At 55.1% G+C, this 12271-nt stretch overlaps 1 protein-coding gene across 2 annotated transcripts; it reads right to left on the bottom strand.

Annotated features, from left to right (window-relative positions):
• Positions 1 to 6620: 6620 nt before the first annotated feature.
• LOC123353752 (leucine-rich repeat-containing protein 3-like) lies at positions 6621 to 9449 on the bottom strand. Of its 2 annotated transcripts, none has more exons than XM_044995155.1 (2): positions 9313 to 9449; positions 6621 to 7986 (listed from the first exon to the last, which is right to left on the bottom strand). In XM_044995155.1, the coding sequence occupies exon 2, from the start codon at positions 7896 to 7898 to the stop codon at positions 7137 to 7139; it is 762 nt and encodes a 253-aa protein (XP_044851090.1). In that variant the 5' UTR covers positions 7899 to 7986; positions 9313 to 9449; the 3' UTR covers positions 6621 to 7136. The 2 variants fall into 2 exon arrangements, with proteins under 2 accessions (XP_044851090.1, XP_044851091.1); XM_044995156.1 differs by lacking the exon at positions 9313 to 9449 and adding an exon at positions 8999 to 9051.
• Positions 9450 to 12271: the final 2822 nt, after the last annotated feature.

Raw genomic sequence — 12271 nt, 5'->3', positions numbered from 1 at the left:
TTTTAATTTGAGTGGAGAGCAAGGCAAAAAGTGACCAAGAGTCATAAAGCATGAAAACCCTTCAATGGCCCCATTACTGTGTTATCTGAGCACGTCACAATCTTCATGACTTTATCCTCAGGCAGCCCTGGAGGCAAGTTATCCCCACTGTATGGGCAAGGAACAGCTCCCCTAAGGGGCTCGGGCATGCCAACACCTCCCTTTTAGGCACCTTGCCATCCAGTGGAGTTCATTGCGCTGTATTAGCCACCCAGGCATGATGAGAGTTAGGCATGGCAGAGAAGCCACCTAGGCTAGCCAATAGGAAATGCTGGGGTGGCGGGGGGTGATGAATCTCCCCACCTCTTTTGTTGAGCATGTTCCATTCTGTATAAATAATTAGTCACTACCCGGACTTGAAGCTGGGTCTCCTGCATCCCAGGTGAGCTCCCGATCCAGCAGGCTGTTTGGTGCTCTGGGGGACTTGCTTACTCTCTCCTGTTTGAAGCTGCTCCACTTTGTATAAATAGTTCAACAGTCCTTGACGCAGGTTCAGGCCTCCACTGCTCCTTCATGCCAAGGCAAATGCCCTTAACACCAAGCTATAGAGTCACTCTCACTTGCTGTGTGTGGCCCAATGAATATTTAATACAAAGTGGAATGGCTTCAACATGGGAGCTTCCCCGTTCCAGAATCCCCCAGGGCACATCCCTACCAGTTGGAAGACCTGGGTTCTAATCCTTGCTTCACATTGTGGCGATTTGAATACAGGCCTCTGACCTCTCAGGTGCGTGCCCTAACCTCTGGGAGGGATCACCCCAAGCTATCTTTTATGGAGCTTAGACACGACTGTCGCTGGCAGCCCAGATGCCAGCTCATGGCGAGGTACCCATGTCTCATGAACACTGACATACACTTCTCTGGACTCAGGCTGGCTTACCTGTGTGTTAGCGTTCGTAAAGCAGGTATTCAAATTCCAAGTGTTTAGACTTGATTGAATGCTTGTGAGTTGCTGCCTGCATTAATCTCGCTTACAGCATCTGTATCCCATATTGTAAGGTAATGTTCAAGCATTTGTATTGTGAGCCTCTGACAATGTAAATCACTGGACAAGAGAGAGACATTAACTCGTGCAGAAGTTTTTCAACCTTTTTTCATTTGCGGACCCCTAAAAAATGTCTAATGGAGGTGTGGACCCCTTTGGAAATCTTAGACAAAGTCTGTGGACCACAGGTTGAAAACCACGGAACTAATGTAAAGTGCTGATCTCCACCAGAAGCTGTTACCTCCTGGCCAACGGGGAAAGCCTGCCAACCCTCGACAGACTATTGTGGAACATTAAAGAGGACAAAAGACTTTGTTGTTCTGCTCTTCCCTCCAGTGAAGATGAGTCATGCCAGTGGATTCCTCCCATCAGCTGAGTTCACAACTCAGAGTACAGGGGTTTTAATTCCCCCCCCCCCCCAACAAGAAAGAAGGGTATCTCTATGCTGCTTGGGCTCTGGGGGCCAAGGTTTTCTAGGCATAGGGAAGAGATCCCCAGTGCTTGGCCTGGGTTAGCCCTAAAGGACATATAGATCTTGCTGATTATAGAGATTTCTATTAATTTTTGAAACTTAAGATTCTAACTCATTTGTGTGGGTATGTTCACCTGCTTGAACCTTGTAAATAACGGTTTCTTTTTCCTATGTAATAAAAGTTTGCTATAGGACTGGCTCCAAGCATTGGCTTTGGTGTCTGAAATGCAATTGAGCTGGGATAAGTGACTGGTCTTTTGGGCCTGGGAGTAACCTGAATATTGATGTGATTCTTGGTGTAAGGAACCAACTATCACAAAGGCTGGTTCACTTGGATGCGAGACCGACTGGGCTGCCCAAGGGGGCTCTGTAACTCCGTGTTAAGGCTGTTACAGGGCCATAGATGTTTACACAGAATAGCTGGTTGGTGAACTCTAAGTACAGAACTCTCAGCCACTTTGGGGTTTGTGCCCTGGTTCATAACAGTCAGCCCTCAGGTAGTTCTTGAGCCACTGCAGGTCATCGGAACAAGGTGGAAGACCTGAGTTCAAGGTCTTGGTTCAAACAGTGGTGCATGGAGATTTGAAAACAGGTCTCTGACCTACCAGCTGAGAGCCCTAACCTCTGGGCTTTTGGGTCTAACGGTACATGTAAGTAGGTGCCATCCCAAGCTCTTGTTTGTGGGGGCTAGGCATGCGCTGAGAATGCCTACCCCCCATCACGATGAGCTAGACCAGGGGACACCTAGTTTGAGAATCCTGCCATGGCTTGGGGCATTGAGCTATTCAATGCTAGCGGGATTTAGGCAGCTCTGCAAAAGCTCACCAAAGGCAGCACGCAAGCAGATTTTCAGTGGCCCTCACGCTGCCTGGGTCCTGGCCACCAGTCCAGGGGGTGCTCTGCATTTTATTTTTAATGAAGCTTCTTAAACATTTTGAAAACCTTATTTATTTTACACACAATAGTTTAGTTATGTATTATAGACTTAGAAAGAGACCTTCTAAAAACGTTAACATGTATGACTGGCACGCGAAACCTTAAATCAGAGTGACTAAATCAAGACTCGGCCCAGCACTTCTGAAAGGTTGCCGACCCCTGGGCTGTAAGGTGCCACAGGACTCTTTGTTGCTTTTTAGAGATGAAAGGGCTGGTTATAAATAACCTAGCGAGAGGATGGAGCTTTGCAAACCCGACCTCCGCCCCAGATGGAAATGAGCATCTTTGAATGTTAAACAGGCGCACTACAAACGATCTAATTTTCTGACTTGAAAGGCCAGCTCAGTGCAAGTGACTGGGGTGAGGTTCCCGGGCAGCAAAGCCGGGCAAAACTGAGGGGCTATAATTGGCCGTGGGCCTGAGCCTTGTCCGGGATACTCCAAAGCAGAACATTTGACAACAGCAGATTGAGCTGTGCTAATAGTAGCTATCTCCATGGCGATGCCTTCCCTGGCCAGTCATACCGAGCAGCTCCCTAGTGCTGGCAGGAAATGCATGGGGACCAGAAGCAGCACGTCCCAGATCTGGGCAATCCAGGAAGCAGCAGGCAGAGGATCTGGGACACACCTGGGGGAGTGAAGGTGTTCAGTTGTGGAGTCCTACAGGCCTGCACTGAACCCGTTTCCCCCAGAGTTTCCCTCCCTCTGGGCCAGGCTGGTGGGGCCCACGCTGAGACGCCATCAATGGCTCCCTCTCCAAAAATGAGCAATGCTGCGGGGGTGACACAAAGGGGCTTTTGAGGACACCGGGAAACTAAAGCCTTTGGGGGTTTAATTTTTTCAAAACCAAAACAAGAGGAAACCTAAATCAGCAGCCAACGTGAGTCAGGAAAGATGCCATTTGGTTCAGGCGTAATCGCCTTAAAACCCTCGCTGGGCTGGAGAAATGAAAAAGAAAAGCAAGTGCCTGTGGCTCAGCTGAGCTGCAAAGCCCGGGCCCCACCCCGTGCTGGCTCTTCTTGTACCAAGAGGCAGAGGGTAGGAAATACCAGCATCCCAGCCAAGTGCCGTTCCCCGTCCAATTTCTCCTCCCCTAACTTGTCCCATAGTGTGGCTGTGAGCTGTTAAAACAGCGGCCCTGTTCCTCCCCAGGGCTGGCTGCATTTCAGGCCAAAGGGGGAGTGAGGTGTGTACTTGCAAAGCATTTGGCGGTTATTTGGGATTAAAGGGACCATTGGCAGGAAAGCTCTTTGTTCTCCTCCTGCTCTCGCCCGCTGAGGAGAGGCAGAGCGCACACGGGTGGATGAGAGCGACTGGCTGGAAAGTGGTGGCGGAGGGGCAGATGGGCCCGACGCACCTCTGAAAAGCAGGGATTAGAGGAGAGGGATTTATGGTGGTTTCATTGTTAATCTCCCAGATTAAGTTTTTATGTCCCTGCCAAACCCCTTGCTGCTGTGGGGAGAGGAGGCCCCTGCAGGGAACGGGACCCAGCCTTGGGAAAACTGCCCCCAACACCCCCCCTTTCACACTCCGCTCAGCCCTCCTGCCCCCACAGCTCCTGACCCGTGTCTCCACCCAGACAGCCTGACTCCTGCTCCCTCCATGCCCATCCATTCTGCCTCCTCCCACCCCATGACTCTCTCCTCGCCCCCCCACGACTCCAAGGCTCACTCCGGATTCTACCACATGACTCCTACCTGCTTCCCCTCATCTCACTCCCTGTCCCTTCGTCCCCCACCTCCTGCCCCCCCTCGCCCCGACTACCTGACTCCCCCACCCCGGCACATCAACTCCCAGCCCATCCAACCTTCAATTCCTGCCCCCTGCCACATACCCCCCGCCCCGGCCCCCGCCACCCTTCCACCATAGTGGAGATGAGTCACGAGAGGAGAGGCTGGGGCCAGCTTGCTGGTTCTGACCCGCAGCACCTCACTGCCCCATGAAATCACCCAGCCTCGGGCCAGGCCGACAGGAAAGGGGCCCCGCTGACACTCCAGTGCTTCCTAGTTACTCTCACGCCAATTCCTCAGCAGGCTGACCCAGCGGCCCAGGCAGGAGCTGGTTTTTTAAGGCCTGGTGCCCCTGCGATTTTAACCTGGGTTAGCTAAGCCAAGTTTGTAGCGTCAGCGATTCCACAGCCAGAAGGGACGACTGTGATCATCCAGTCTCACCGCCTGTATAACACAGGCCAGAGAACGTACCCCAAATAATTCCTTCTGACCTAGCGCAGATGTGCTGAGAAACCATCCCAGCTTGATTTCAAAATGATCAGTGATGGAGAAACTCACCAGGACTCTCGGTAAAGTGTTGCAATGGTTAATTACCCTCCCTGTTAGACAAATTCAGACTGGAATAAGGTGCAAGCGTTTAACTACCACTTCCAGCTATTGGATCCTGTTACAGCTTTAAGAACAAAACTCCTTTGCAATGCGGACACGGCCTAGATCAGTAACACAAACCTCCCCCTCCTAACCCACCTCGTTAGACCAGTACAAACAGTGTGTGTAGAGCAGGCCTGAAACTGATCTCGCTTATTTCCCTTCCCGTAGGGGTATAAGTGCATGTATTTCAGTATAACTGCATCCCCACTACAGGGGCTAGACTGCTTTCACTAGAGGGACAGAATTAAAGCGCTACAATGTGTGTGTGTAGACCAGGCTTAAATCAGGATTTAGGGAGCCTAATTGTGTTATTAAGATGCATCATGGCTACTCTACAGCAGAGGAGAGGGACTTGGCTTATGAGTGTGTCTATAAACCTAAACAGACACAGGAGTTCATGGCTCATACCCTGCCCCCGGAGTAAGGGAAGGAGGCTTGGATTACCAGCCAGTCTGGGCAGAGTGCAATCAAACAGAAACCCCCGTGACTAACCAGGAAAGGCAACATGACGGCGCGACTCCAGGGGGCGCCCAGACCGACCCGACGGACGCTGCTAAAAATCCTCCGGCCACCGTGCACGTCCGCGCGCACACACCTGATTGGAATTGACATGAACGAGCACTTGAAGAATAAACGCTGAGTTTGGGGACCAGCTCTTTATTCAGTGTGAGTTTTAAAAACCAGCTACAGTTCAGCAGGGAGAACACAGCCGTCTATGCTAGTAACTCGCAGCAGCTTTCCCAGCCCATGGGGTCACTGCGTGCCGCTAACGAGCTGGTTATGAAACTGATCGGCGGTGGCCCAGGTCAGAACGCGTTAGAAGGGCAGTGATCCACAGAGGAGGTCAAGCCAAACATCAGCTATTTAGTTAAGTCAGTGGGAGCTGCCGGGTGCTGAGCACTTTTGAAAATCAGGACATTTACTTCAGTGCGTAAATAAAGGATTTTGCCGTCTAACCCCCTAGTTTTGAACATCTCCATCTCCCATGCAGGTGCTTCAATCTAGACCATCATCAGGTTGTTGCTTCGCCTCTTGAACAATAAGCTAAATAAACTGAGCGCCATCAGCCTCTTGTTCTGAGGTGTGTTTTCCAGAACTTGAATCATTCTTGCCGCTCTTGTCTGAATCATCATTTTTTCCCATCCTCCTCTTTGAAGAGTAGACGCCAGGATTGGACACGGTATCCAGTAATGCCCTGGCCGATGGTATGCACCAAGATAATACCACCTTCCTACTCCGACTCCATACTCCCCTGCTTTGTACATCCAAGGACTACGTTTGTCTCCTCAGCCGCCGCACTGCACTGGGAGCTCATGTTCAGCTCCCCAAGTCCTTTTCAGACTCTTATTCCCAGGGCACAGTCAGCGACACCTACCTTCTTTGTGCCTCTGTGTAGGACCAGGCAATCAGCCAGGTGTTAAACGGGCCCAGGCGATCTTCATCGCTGTCTCTCGCTGTCCTGTCTTCGTCATTATTTAACACCCTGCAAACTTTATTGGCGGTGATTCCACATTTCCTTCCCGATGGCTGATACAGATATTGAATGTCACTGAGCCAAGAACTGATCTCAGCTGGAAACACTCCCCGTGCATTGATGAGTCCCCATCAGCGATTATGTTTTGAGCTGTAGCCTTAGCTAGCCTTACCTGATGACAGAACAAGGAGCAATGGTCTCAAGTTGCAGTGGGGGAGGTCTAGGTTGGATATTAGGAAACACTATTTCACTAGGAGGGTGGTGAAGCACTGGAATGGGTTCCCTAGGGAGCTGGTGGAATCTCCATCCTTAGAGGTTTTTAAGGCCCGGCTTGACAGAGCCCTGGCTGGGATGATTTAGTTGGGGTTGGTCCTGCTTTGAGCAGGGGGTTGGACTAGATGATTTCCTGAGGTCCCTTCCAACCCTGATAGTCTATGATAGGCCTTGTCTACATGGGCAAATTGACCAGAATAGCTACTGCAGAATAAGCTATTTCAGAAAACTCCCCATGTGGACACTCTTGGTCCAGCATAGCTGTTGTGCTTCAGATTCATGCCCTACTTTATTCTGGAATAACTTCCCCATGTAGACAAGCCCTAAGGTACAGATGGGGGAACTGAGGCACGCAGATGCTCCGTAACTTGCCCAAAGTTATCACAGGAAGTCTGTGGCAGAGTAAGAAATAGAACCCAGGTCTCTCCTGGCCCAGGCACCAGGCCAACCTTCCTCTCTAAGCCTTCCAGCATACTCTGTATGGATTTGGTGCCATGCCGATTTCTCAGCCGTCGTGGTTCAAAGTCAAAGCCTTCCCCTTTTAAATACAGCTCCTGCCCACGGCAAAGAGTCTGGGTCAGAGGATGGTACTGAGCGTGTCTCCCTCCATCTCCTCCTCCTCCTCCTCCTCTGGACTCGGCTGCTTGATGGGCAGGGACTTGAGATACTCCAGGTGCCTGCGGGTTTCGGCCTGGTTCCGCTGAACGTAGTAGACCACGTAGGCGATGAGCACCGTAAACCAGCAGAACATGGTGACCAGCATGGCCACGTCCGTGGTCCTCTGCTGGACGCTGCAGAAGTCGATGCCGGTGCTGAGCAGGCGGGCGAAGGGCTGACCAACGTACTCCTCCCGGGCCGCGCTGGAGCACACCACGTCCTCCAGCGTCTCGGCCTCCAGGGGCAGGGCCTCCAGCAGCTCCTGCAGGGAGCAGCCGCAGTGCCACGGGTTGCCGTAGAGGCGCATCTTGGCCCGCAGGGTGGAGGTGGCCTCGGCGGGGCCCAGCTGCTGGAGCCGGTTATTGGAGAGGTCCAGTAGCTGCAAACGGCTGCCCAGCTCCCCGAAGGTGGCTGGGGAGATGTTCTCGATCAGGTTGTCCGAGAGGTAGAGTTCTCGCAGCTGGCGCAGCTCCCGCAAGGTGCCATCCGGGAGGCCGGTGATCTCATTGGCGTCCAGGTGGAGCACGCGGGTGTCGCGGGGGATGCCCTGGGGGATCTCCCTCAGCTGCCCGTGGGTGCATCTCACTACCCTGCTCTCCAGCAGGCAGCGACAGCCCTCAGGACATGCCAGGCCGCCGCACTGGCAGAGAATGACGACGAGGAGCCAGGGCAGCGCTGGCATTTCTGCATAGCTCCCCCTGCCTCTTCTTGGCTCGCCAGGACATTCACAGCAGGGAAACAGCCCCCGGGACGCGGGCTGGTCACCCCCTCTGGAAAGCAAGAGACAAACCCCTGGGTGTAAAGAGCATTTGGAGGCAGGGTGGTGGGGGCAGAAAGATGCTGGCAAGTGTGTGTGTGTGTGTGTGTGTGTGTGTAGGGATGGGGGTAGGCCATAGTCAGGGCAGGCTGCAGAGCAAGAGGGGCTGTAGGATTAGTGGTTAGAGCAGGGAGCTAAAAGTCAGGACTCCTGGGTTCTAGCCCTACAGCTGGGAGGGGAGTGTGGTCTAGTGGGTTAGACAGAGCAGGGGGGCTGGGAGTCAGGACTCCTGGGTTCTAACCCAGCTTTGGGAAGGTGGTGGGGTCTAGTGGTTAGAGCAGGGTGGAATTCAGAGCCGGGACTCCTGGGTTCTACCCCACAGCTGGTAGGGTAGTGGGTTAAACCAGTGGTTTTCAAACTGCAGGTCACAACCCCAGTACTGGGTCATGGCGGCTCTGGTCAGCACCACCGAGCGAGCCGTTAAAAGTCCAGTCGGCAGTGCTGGCAGGCTAGTCCCTACCTGTTCCGACACCGCACTGCCCCCCCCACCCCCAACAGGAGGTCTGGCTCCTAGGTGTGGGGCCAGGGGGCTCCATGTGCTGCCTCCGCACCAGTTCCCGGCCAATGGGAGCTGGGGGGGCAGTGCCTGCGGGCGAGAGCATAGGAACGAGAGGGGGTACATGCCACTGCTTCTGGGAACCACCTGAGGTAAGCACTGCCTGGAGCCTACACCCGTCCCAAACTCTGGCCCCAGCCCTGAGCCCCCCTGAACCCAGACCCCTGTCCTGCACCCCTAACCCCTCATCCCCAGCTCTGTTGGGTCACAGGCCAATTTTCTTTAACTGGGTCACCAGAAAAAAAGTTTGAAAACCACTGGGTTAGACAGAGCAGGAGGGCTGGGAGTCAGGACTCCTGGGTTCTATCCCCAGCTCTGGGAAGGGGATGGGGTCTAGTGGTTAGAGCAGAGACTGTGGGACCCACTCCACCGGGGATAATAACAAAGGAAGCAATTCAACCAAAAATACCTGGGCTGTGGCTGCTCCCCCCCCGACTCCAGCAGTAGCCCGGTGTGTGTGTGCAGCAGGTGCCTGAAGAACTAAACCCCGCCAGCACCCTAGGGTGCTAACCCCTCTTACCTCCCCTGCCCTCCACCCCTTGCCGCTGAGCTCCTGGCTGCCCCACCCAATCCAGCAGAGCTCCACACACCCCCCCTTGCTAATCACTGGCTAGAGGGCTCGGAGGGGCTCAGGAGCTGCTGTGCCCGGCGCTGCACGAACCCGGCTCTGTCTTCCCGGGGCTCCCCCCGCGCATCGCCCGGGCCCCCGGTAAATGCACCCACCTGGGGGAGGGGCGGCCCCGCAGCTGTCCCGGGCTCCTCGTTCGGGCTTTGGGGCGGCTCCAGCCTCGGGCATCCGCCTGCCCGTTCCGGGAAACTTCCCCGGCGGGACCGGCCACTGCCCGCGGGCAGAGCCCGCCCCGCCCCGCCAGCCGGCAGCCTGCGTCAGAGCTGCGGGGCCGCCCCCCCCCGAGCCCGGCCCCCTCCCTCCAGCCTCCCTCCCCTGCCCCCCCCCCCGAGCCCTGCCCCCTCCCCCGCCTCCCTCCGCTGCTCCCCCCACAGAGCCCGGTCCCCTCCCCTGCCTCCCCCTCCCTTCCCTGCCCCCCCCGAGCCCGGCCCCCTCCCTCCAGCCTCCCTCCGCTGCCCCCCCCCAGAGCCCGGTCCCCTCCCCTGCCTCCCCCCTCCCTCCCCTGCCCCCCCCAGAGCCCGGTCTCCTCCCCCGCCTCCCTCCCACAGAGCCTGGTCGCCCCCCCCCGAGCCCGGCCCCCTCCCTCCAGCCTCCCTCCCCTCCCCCCCCAGAGCCCTGCCTCCTCCCCCGCCTCCCTCCGCTGCCCCCCCCACAGAGCCCTGCCCCCTCCCCTGCCCCAGCCTCCCTCCCTTGCTCCCCCCACCAGCCCTGCCCCCGCCTCCCTCCCCTGCTTCCCCTCGTGCCCCCCACCAGAGCCCTGCCTCCAGCCTCCCTCCCTGCCCCTAGCCCCACAGAGCCCGGCCCCCTCCTCTTCCTCCAGCTTCTCTCCCCTGCCCCCTCACCCCAAAGAGCCCGGCCCCTTTCCATCCCCTCCACCAGAGTCCTGCCTCCAACCTCCCTCCCTGCCCCTAACTCCACACAGATCCCGGCCTCCTCCCCTTCCCCCAACCAGCTCTGGGCAGGGGTGCAGAGAACCCACCTCCATCCCACCCGCCTTCAGGTTTAGCCAGAGAGGCTGGGGCCCGGAGAGGGGTGCATGGCGGGGTGGGGGGAGCTGGATGATCTCCCAGGCTGGCTGGTTGCACGTCAGAAAGCCCCCACTGCTCCTCCTTGTTCTCACTGCAGGGGCTGAGTTCTCCATTGGTCCCAGCAGGAGAGGGGGGTTCCCATTAGGAATTGGGGAGGTGGGGGAGATTCTTTGTTGTTCCCAGGGGAGGTGCTGAGAACTGCAGTGTGACCTAGTAGCTAGAGAACAGGATGGGGATCTATCCCCACCCTTGTCACTATATGACCTTGGGGAATGACTCACCCCCAAACCCCACTGCGTGCCTCAGTTTCCCTCCCACCTATTCCTGGGTGCTCAGTGGGACAGGGCGTGACTCTTTCTGGCTGTGCAGCACCCAGTACATCAGGGGCCCTGATCTCAGCAGTAGCCAGCACAGAAATAGAAACCGAAGACTGAAGGCTCCGCCACAGCATGAAAGAGACACGCAAAGGGGAGTGAGCAAGGGGGGGCCTTGCTGCATAAACACAAAGACCCTCCTGCCTGAAGCGAATTTGCCCCACATCCCTCTGGAGCAGATGAAAGCTCCAGCACCAGGCCTGAGATGGCAAAGGTTAATTAGCGGCAGGCCGCAGAGATAGCCAAGGCGAGGGGGCTGGGAGTTTGCGGTGGCTTGAAAGGCTGATGGGGACAAATTCCAAAAGCACTAGACCGACTTTGTAAGTCGCTTAGAGGCTCTGGGAGATGTTACGCTGCACCGTGGCGAAGTGGCAGCTGGGGGATTTTTACAAGGGAAGATGCGGCTGGCTCTGGAGGAACTGGATCCAGAGTCTGCAACCCCTAAGTTCTAGGGGAAGCTGGGGCTCAGGCCCCTGCCAGACAAGTACTAAACCCCTAGGGCAGCAACTGAAACAGGCTCTAGCACCTTAATGCTACTTCTACTGCCAGTGCTGGACTGGCCTCCCACCCGCCAAGACATGAGGAAGACTACTGGGATGAGATGCCCAAGAGTTCAGAGGCAGAATCCACTGCCTGGTTAGAATTGCAGGGTGCGTGACATATGATAAATTATGTACAAACTATGCCTTGCAAGGTATTATCTGAAAACTCATAATTTGCTGATCATTATTGTCCTGGTAAAATATGTGTGGCAACATTACCTGTAAAATTATAAGATTCTATTGTATGATATTACTGGGACATGTTCCAAATCTGGGGAAGCAGCCACACATCAGTTCCTCAGAGAGAAAAGGCAAACTGACCCCTCAGCCAGGTGTCAGCAAAATCAGACCATCACCTGGAGAAGGGCCATTCTTTGGCAGAAAAAAGCATGAGCGAGAAATTTACATGTTGGCAAAGAAACAGCTGGAGTTTCCCATCCTCACAGATTTTGTCTCCTGTACCCCAGCTGGAGATGATTCTCAAAGAGGAGGAAAAGGTTATAAGAATGGGGAACAGATGCCCCAAGATCTTTCTCCCTTCATCTGTCTACGGCAGTCACACCACCTGAGGAACAAAGAAACAGTTTTGGACTAAGGGAAGGATCCTGTCTGAAAGTTCAGCCAGTAAGACTGCTGAAGCAGGTGGTAAGAGAGACCTGTGCTTTGAATTCATTTAGCTTGTTAAGTTAATAAAATGACAGACTTTAGATGAAGTTGTATTGTCCAGGAGAGAGCTGGGCAGTACATGACTCATGTTTCTGGGGGCAAGTCTGGGACTGGGAGTTTGCTGGTGTTTCTCTGCAGTGAGAGTCAGGAGCGGCTGGCAGTGTAGCTGGGAGTGATGTACGTGCTGGAGAGCAGAGCAGGGGTGGCTGCGCTCACAGCGAAGCTCTGTAAAAGGCATCCCGGGCTGGAGAATTGTCCATCAGTCCAGATGGTGGCCTGGGGAATGTCACAGCTGGTGTTGCTTTGTCTACCTGGCGTTGATGCAACCCAGCACAGACGCACAGCACAAGTATAATATGGGGCTGGGACCAGCACGGGCGACCTGATTTACGTCATGGCTTGGCCTGGCCTTGCACCGCTACAGACAGACCCAACACTGACATG

This window comes from Mauremys mutica, chromosome 20, assembly GCF_020497125.1.
Source record: "Mauremys mutica isolate MM-2020 ecotype Southern chromosome 20, ASM2049712v1, whole genome shotgun sequence".
Lineage (NCBI taxonomy): Eukaryota > Metazoa > Chordata > Testudines > Geoemydidae > Mauremys > Mauremys mutica.
This window is presented reverse-complemented; position numbering and strand designations above follow the sequence as displayed.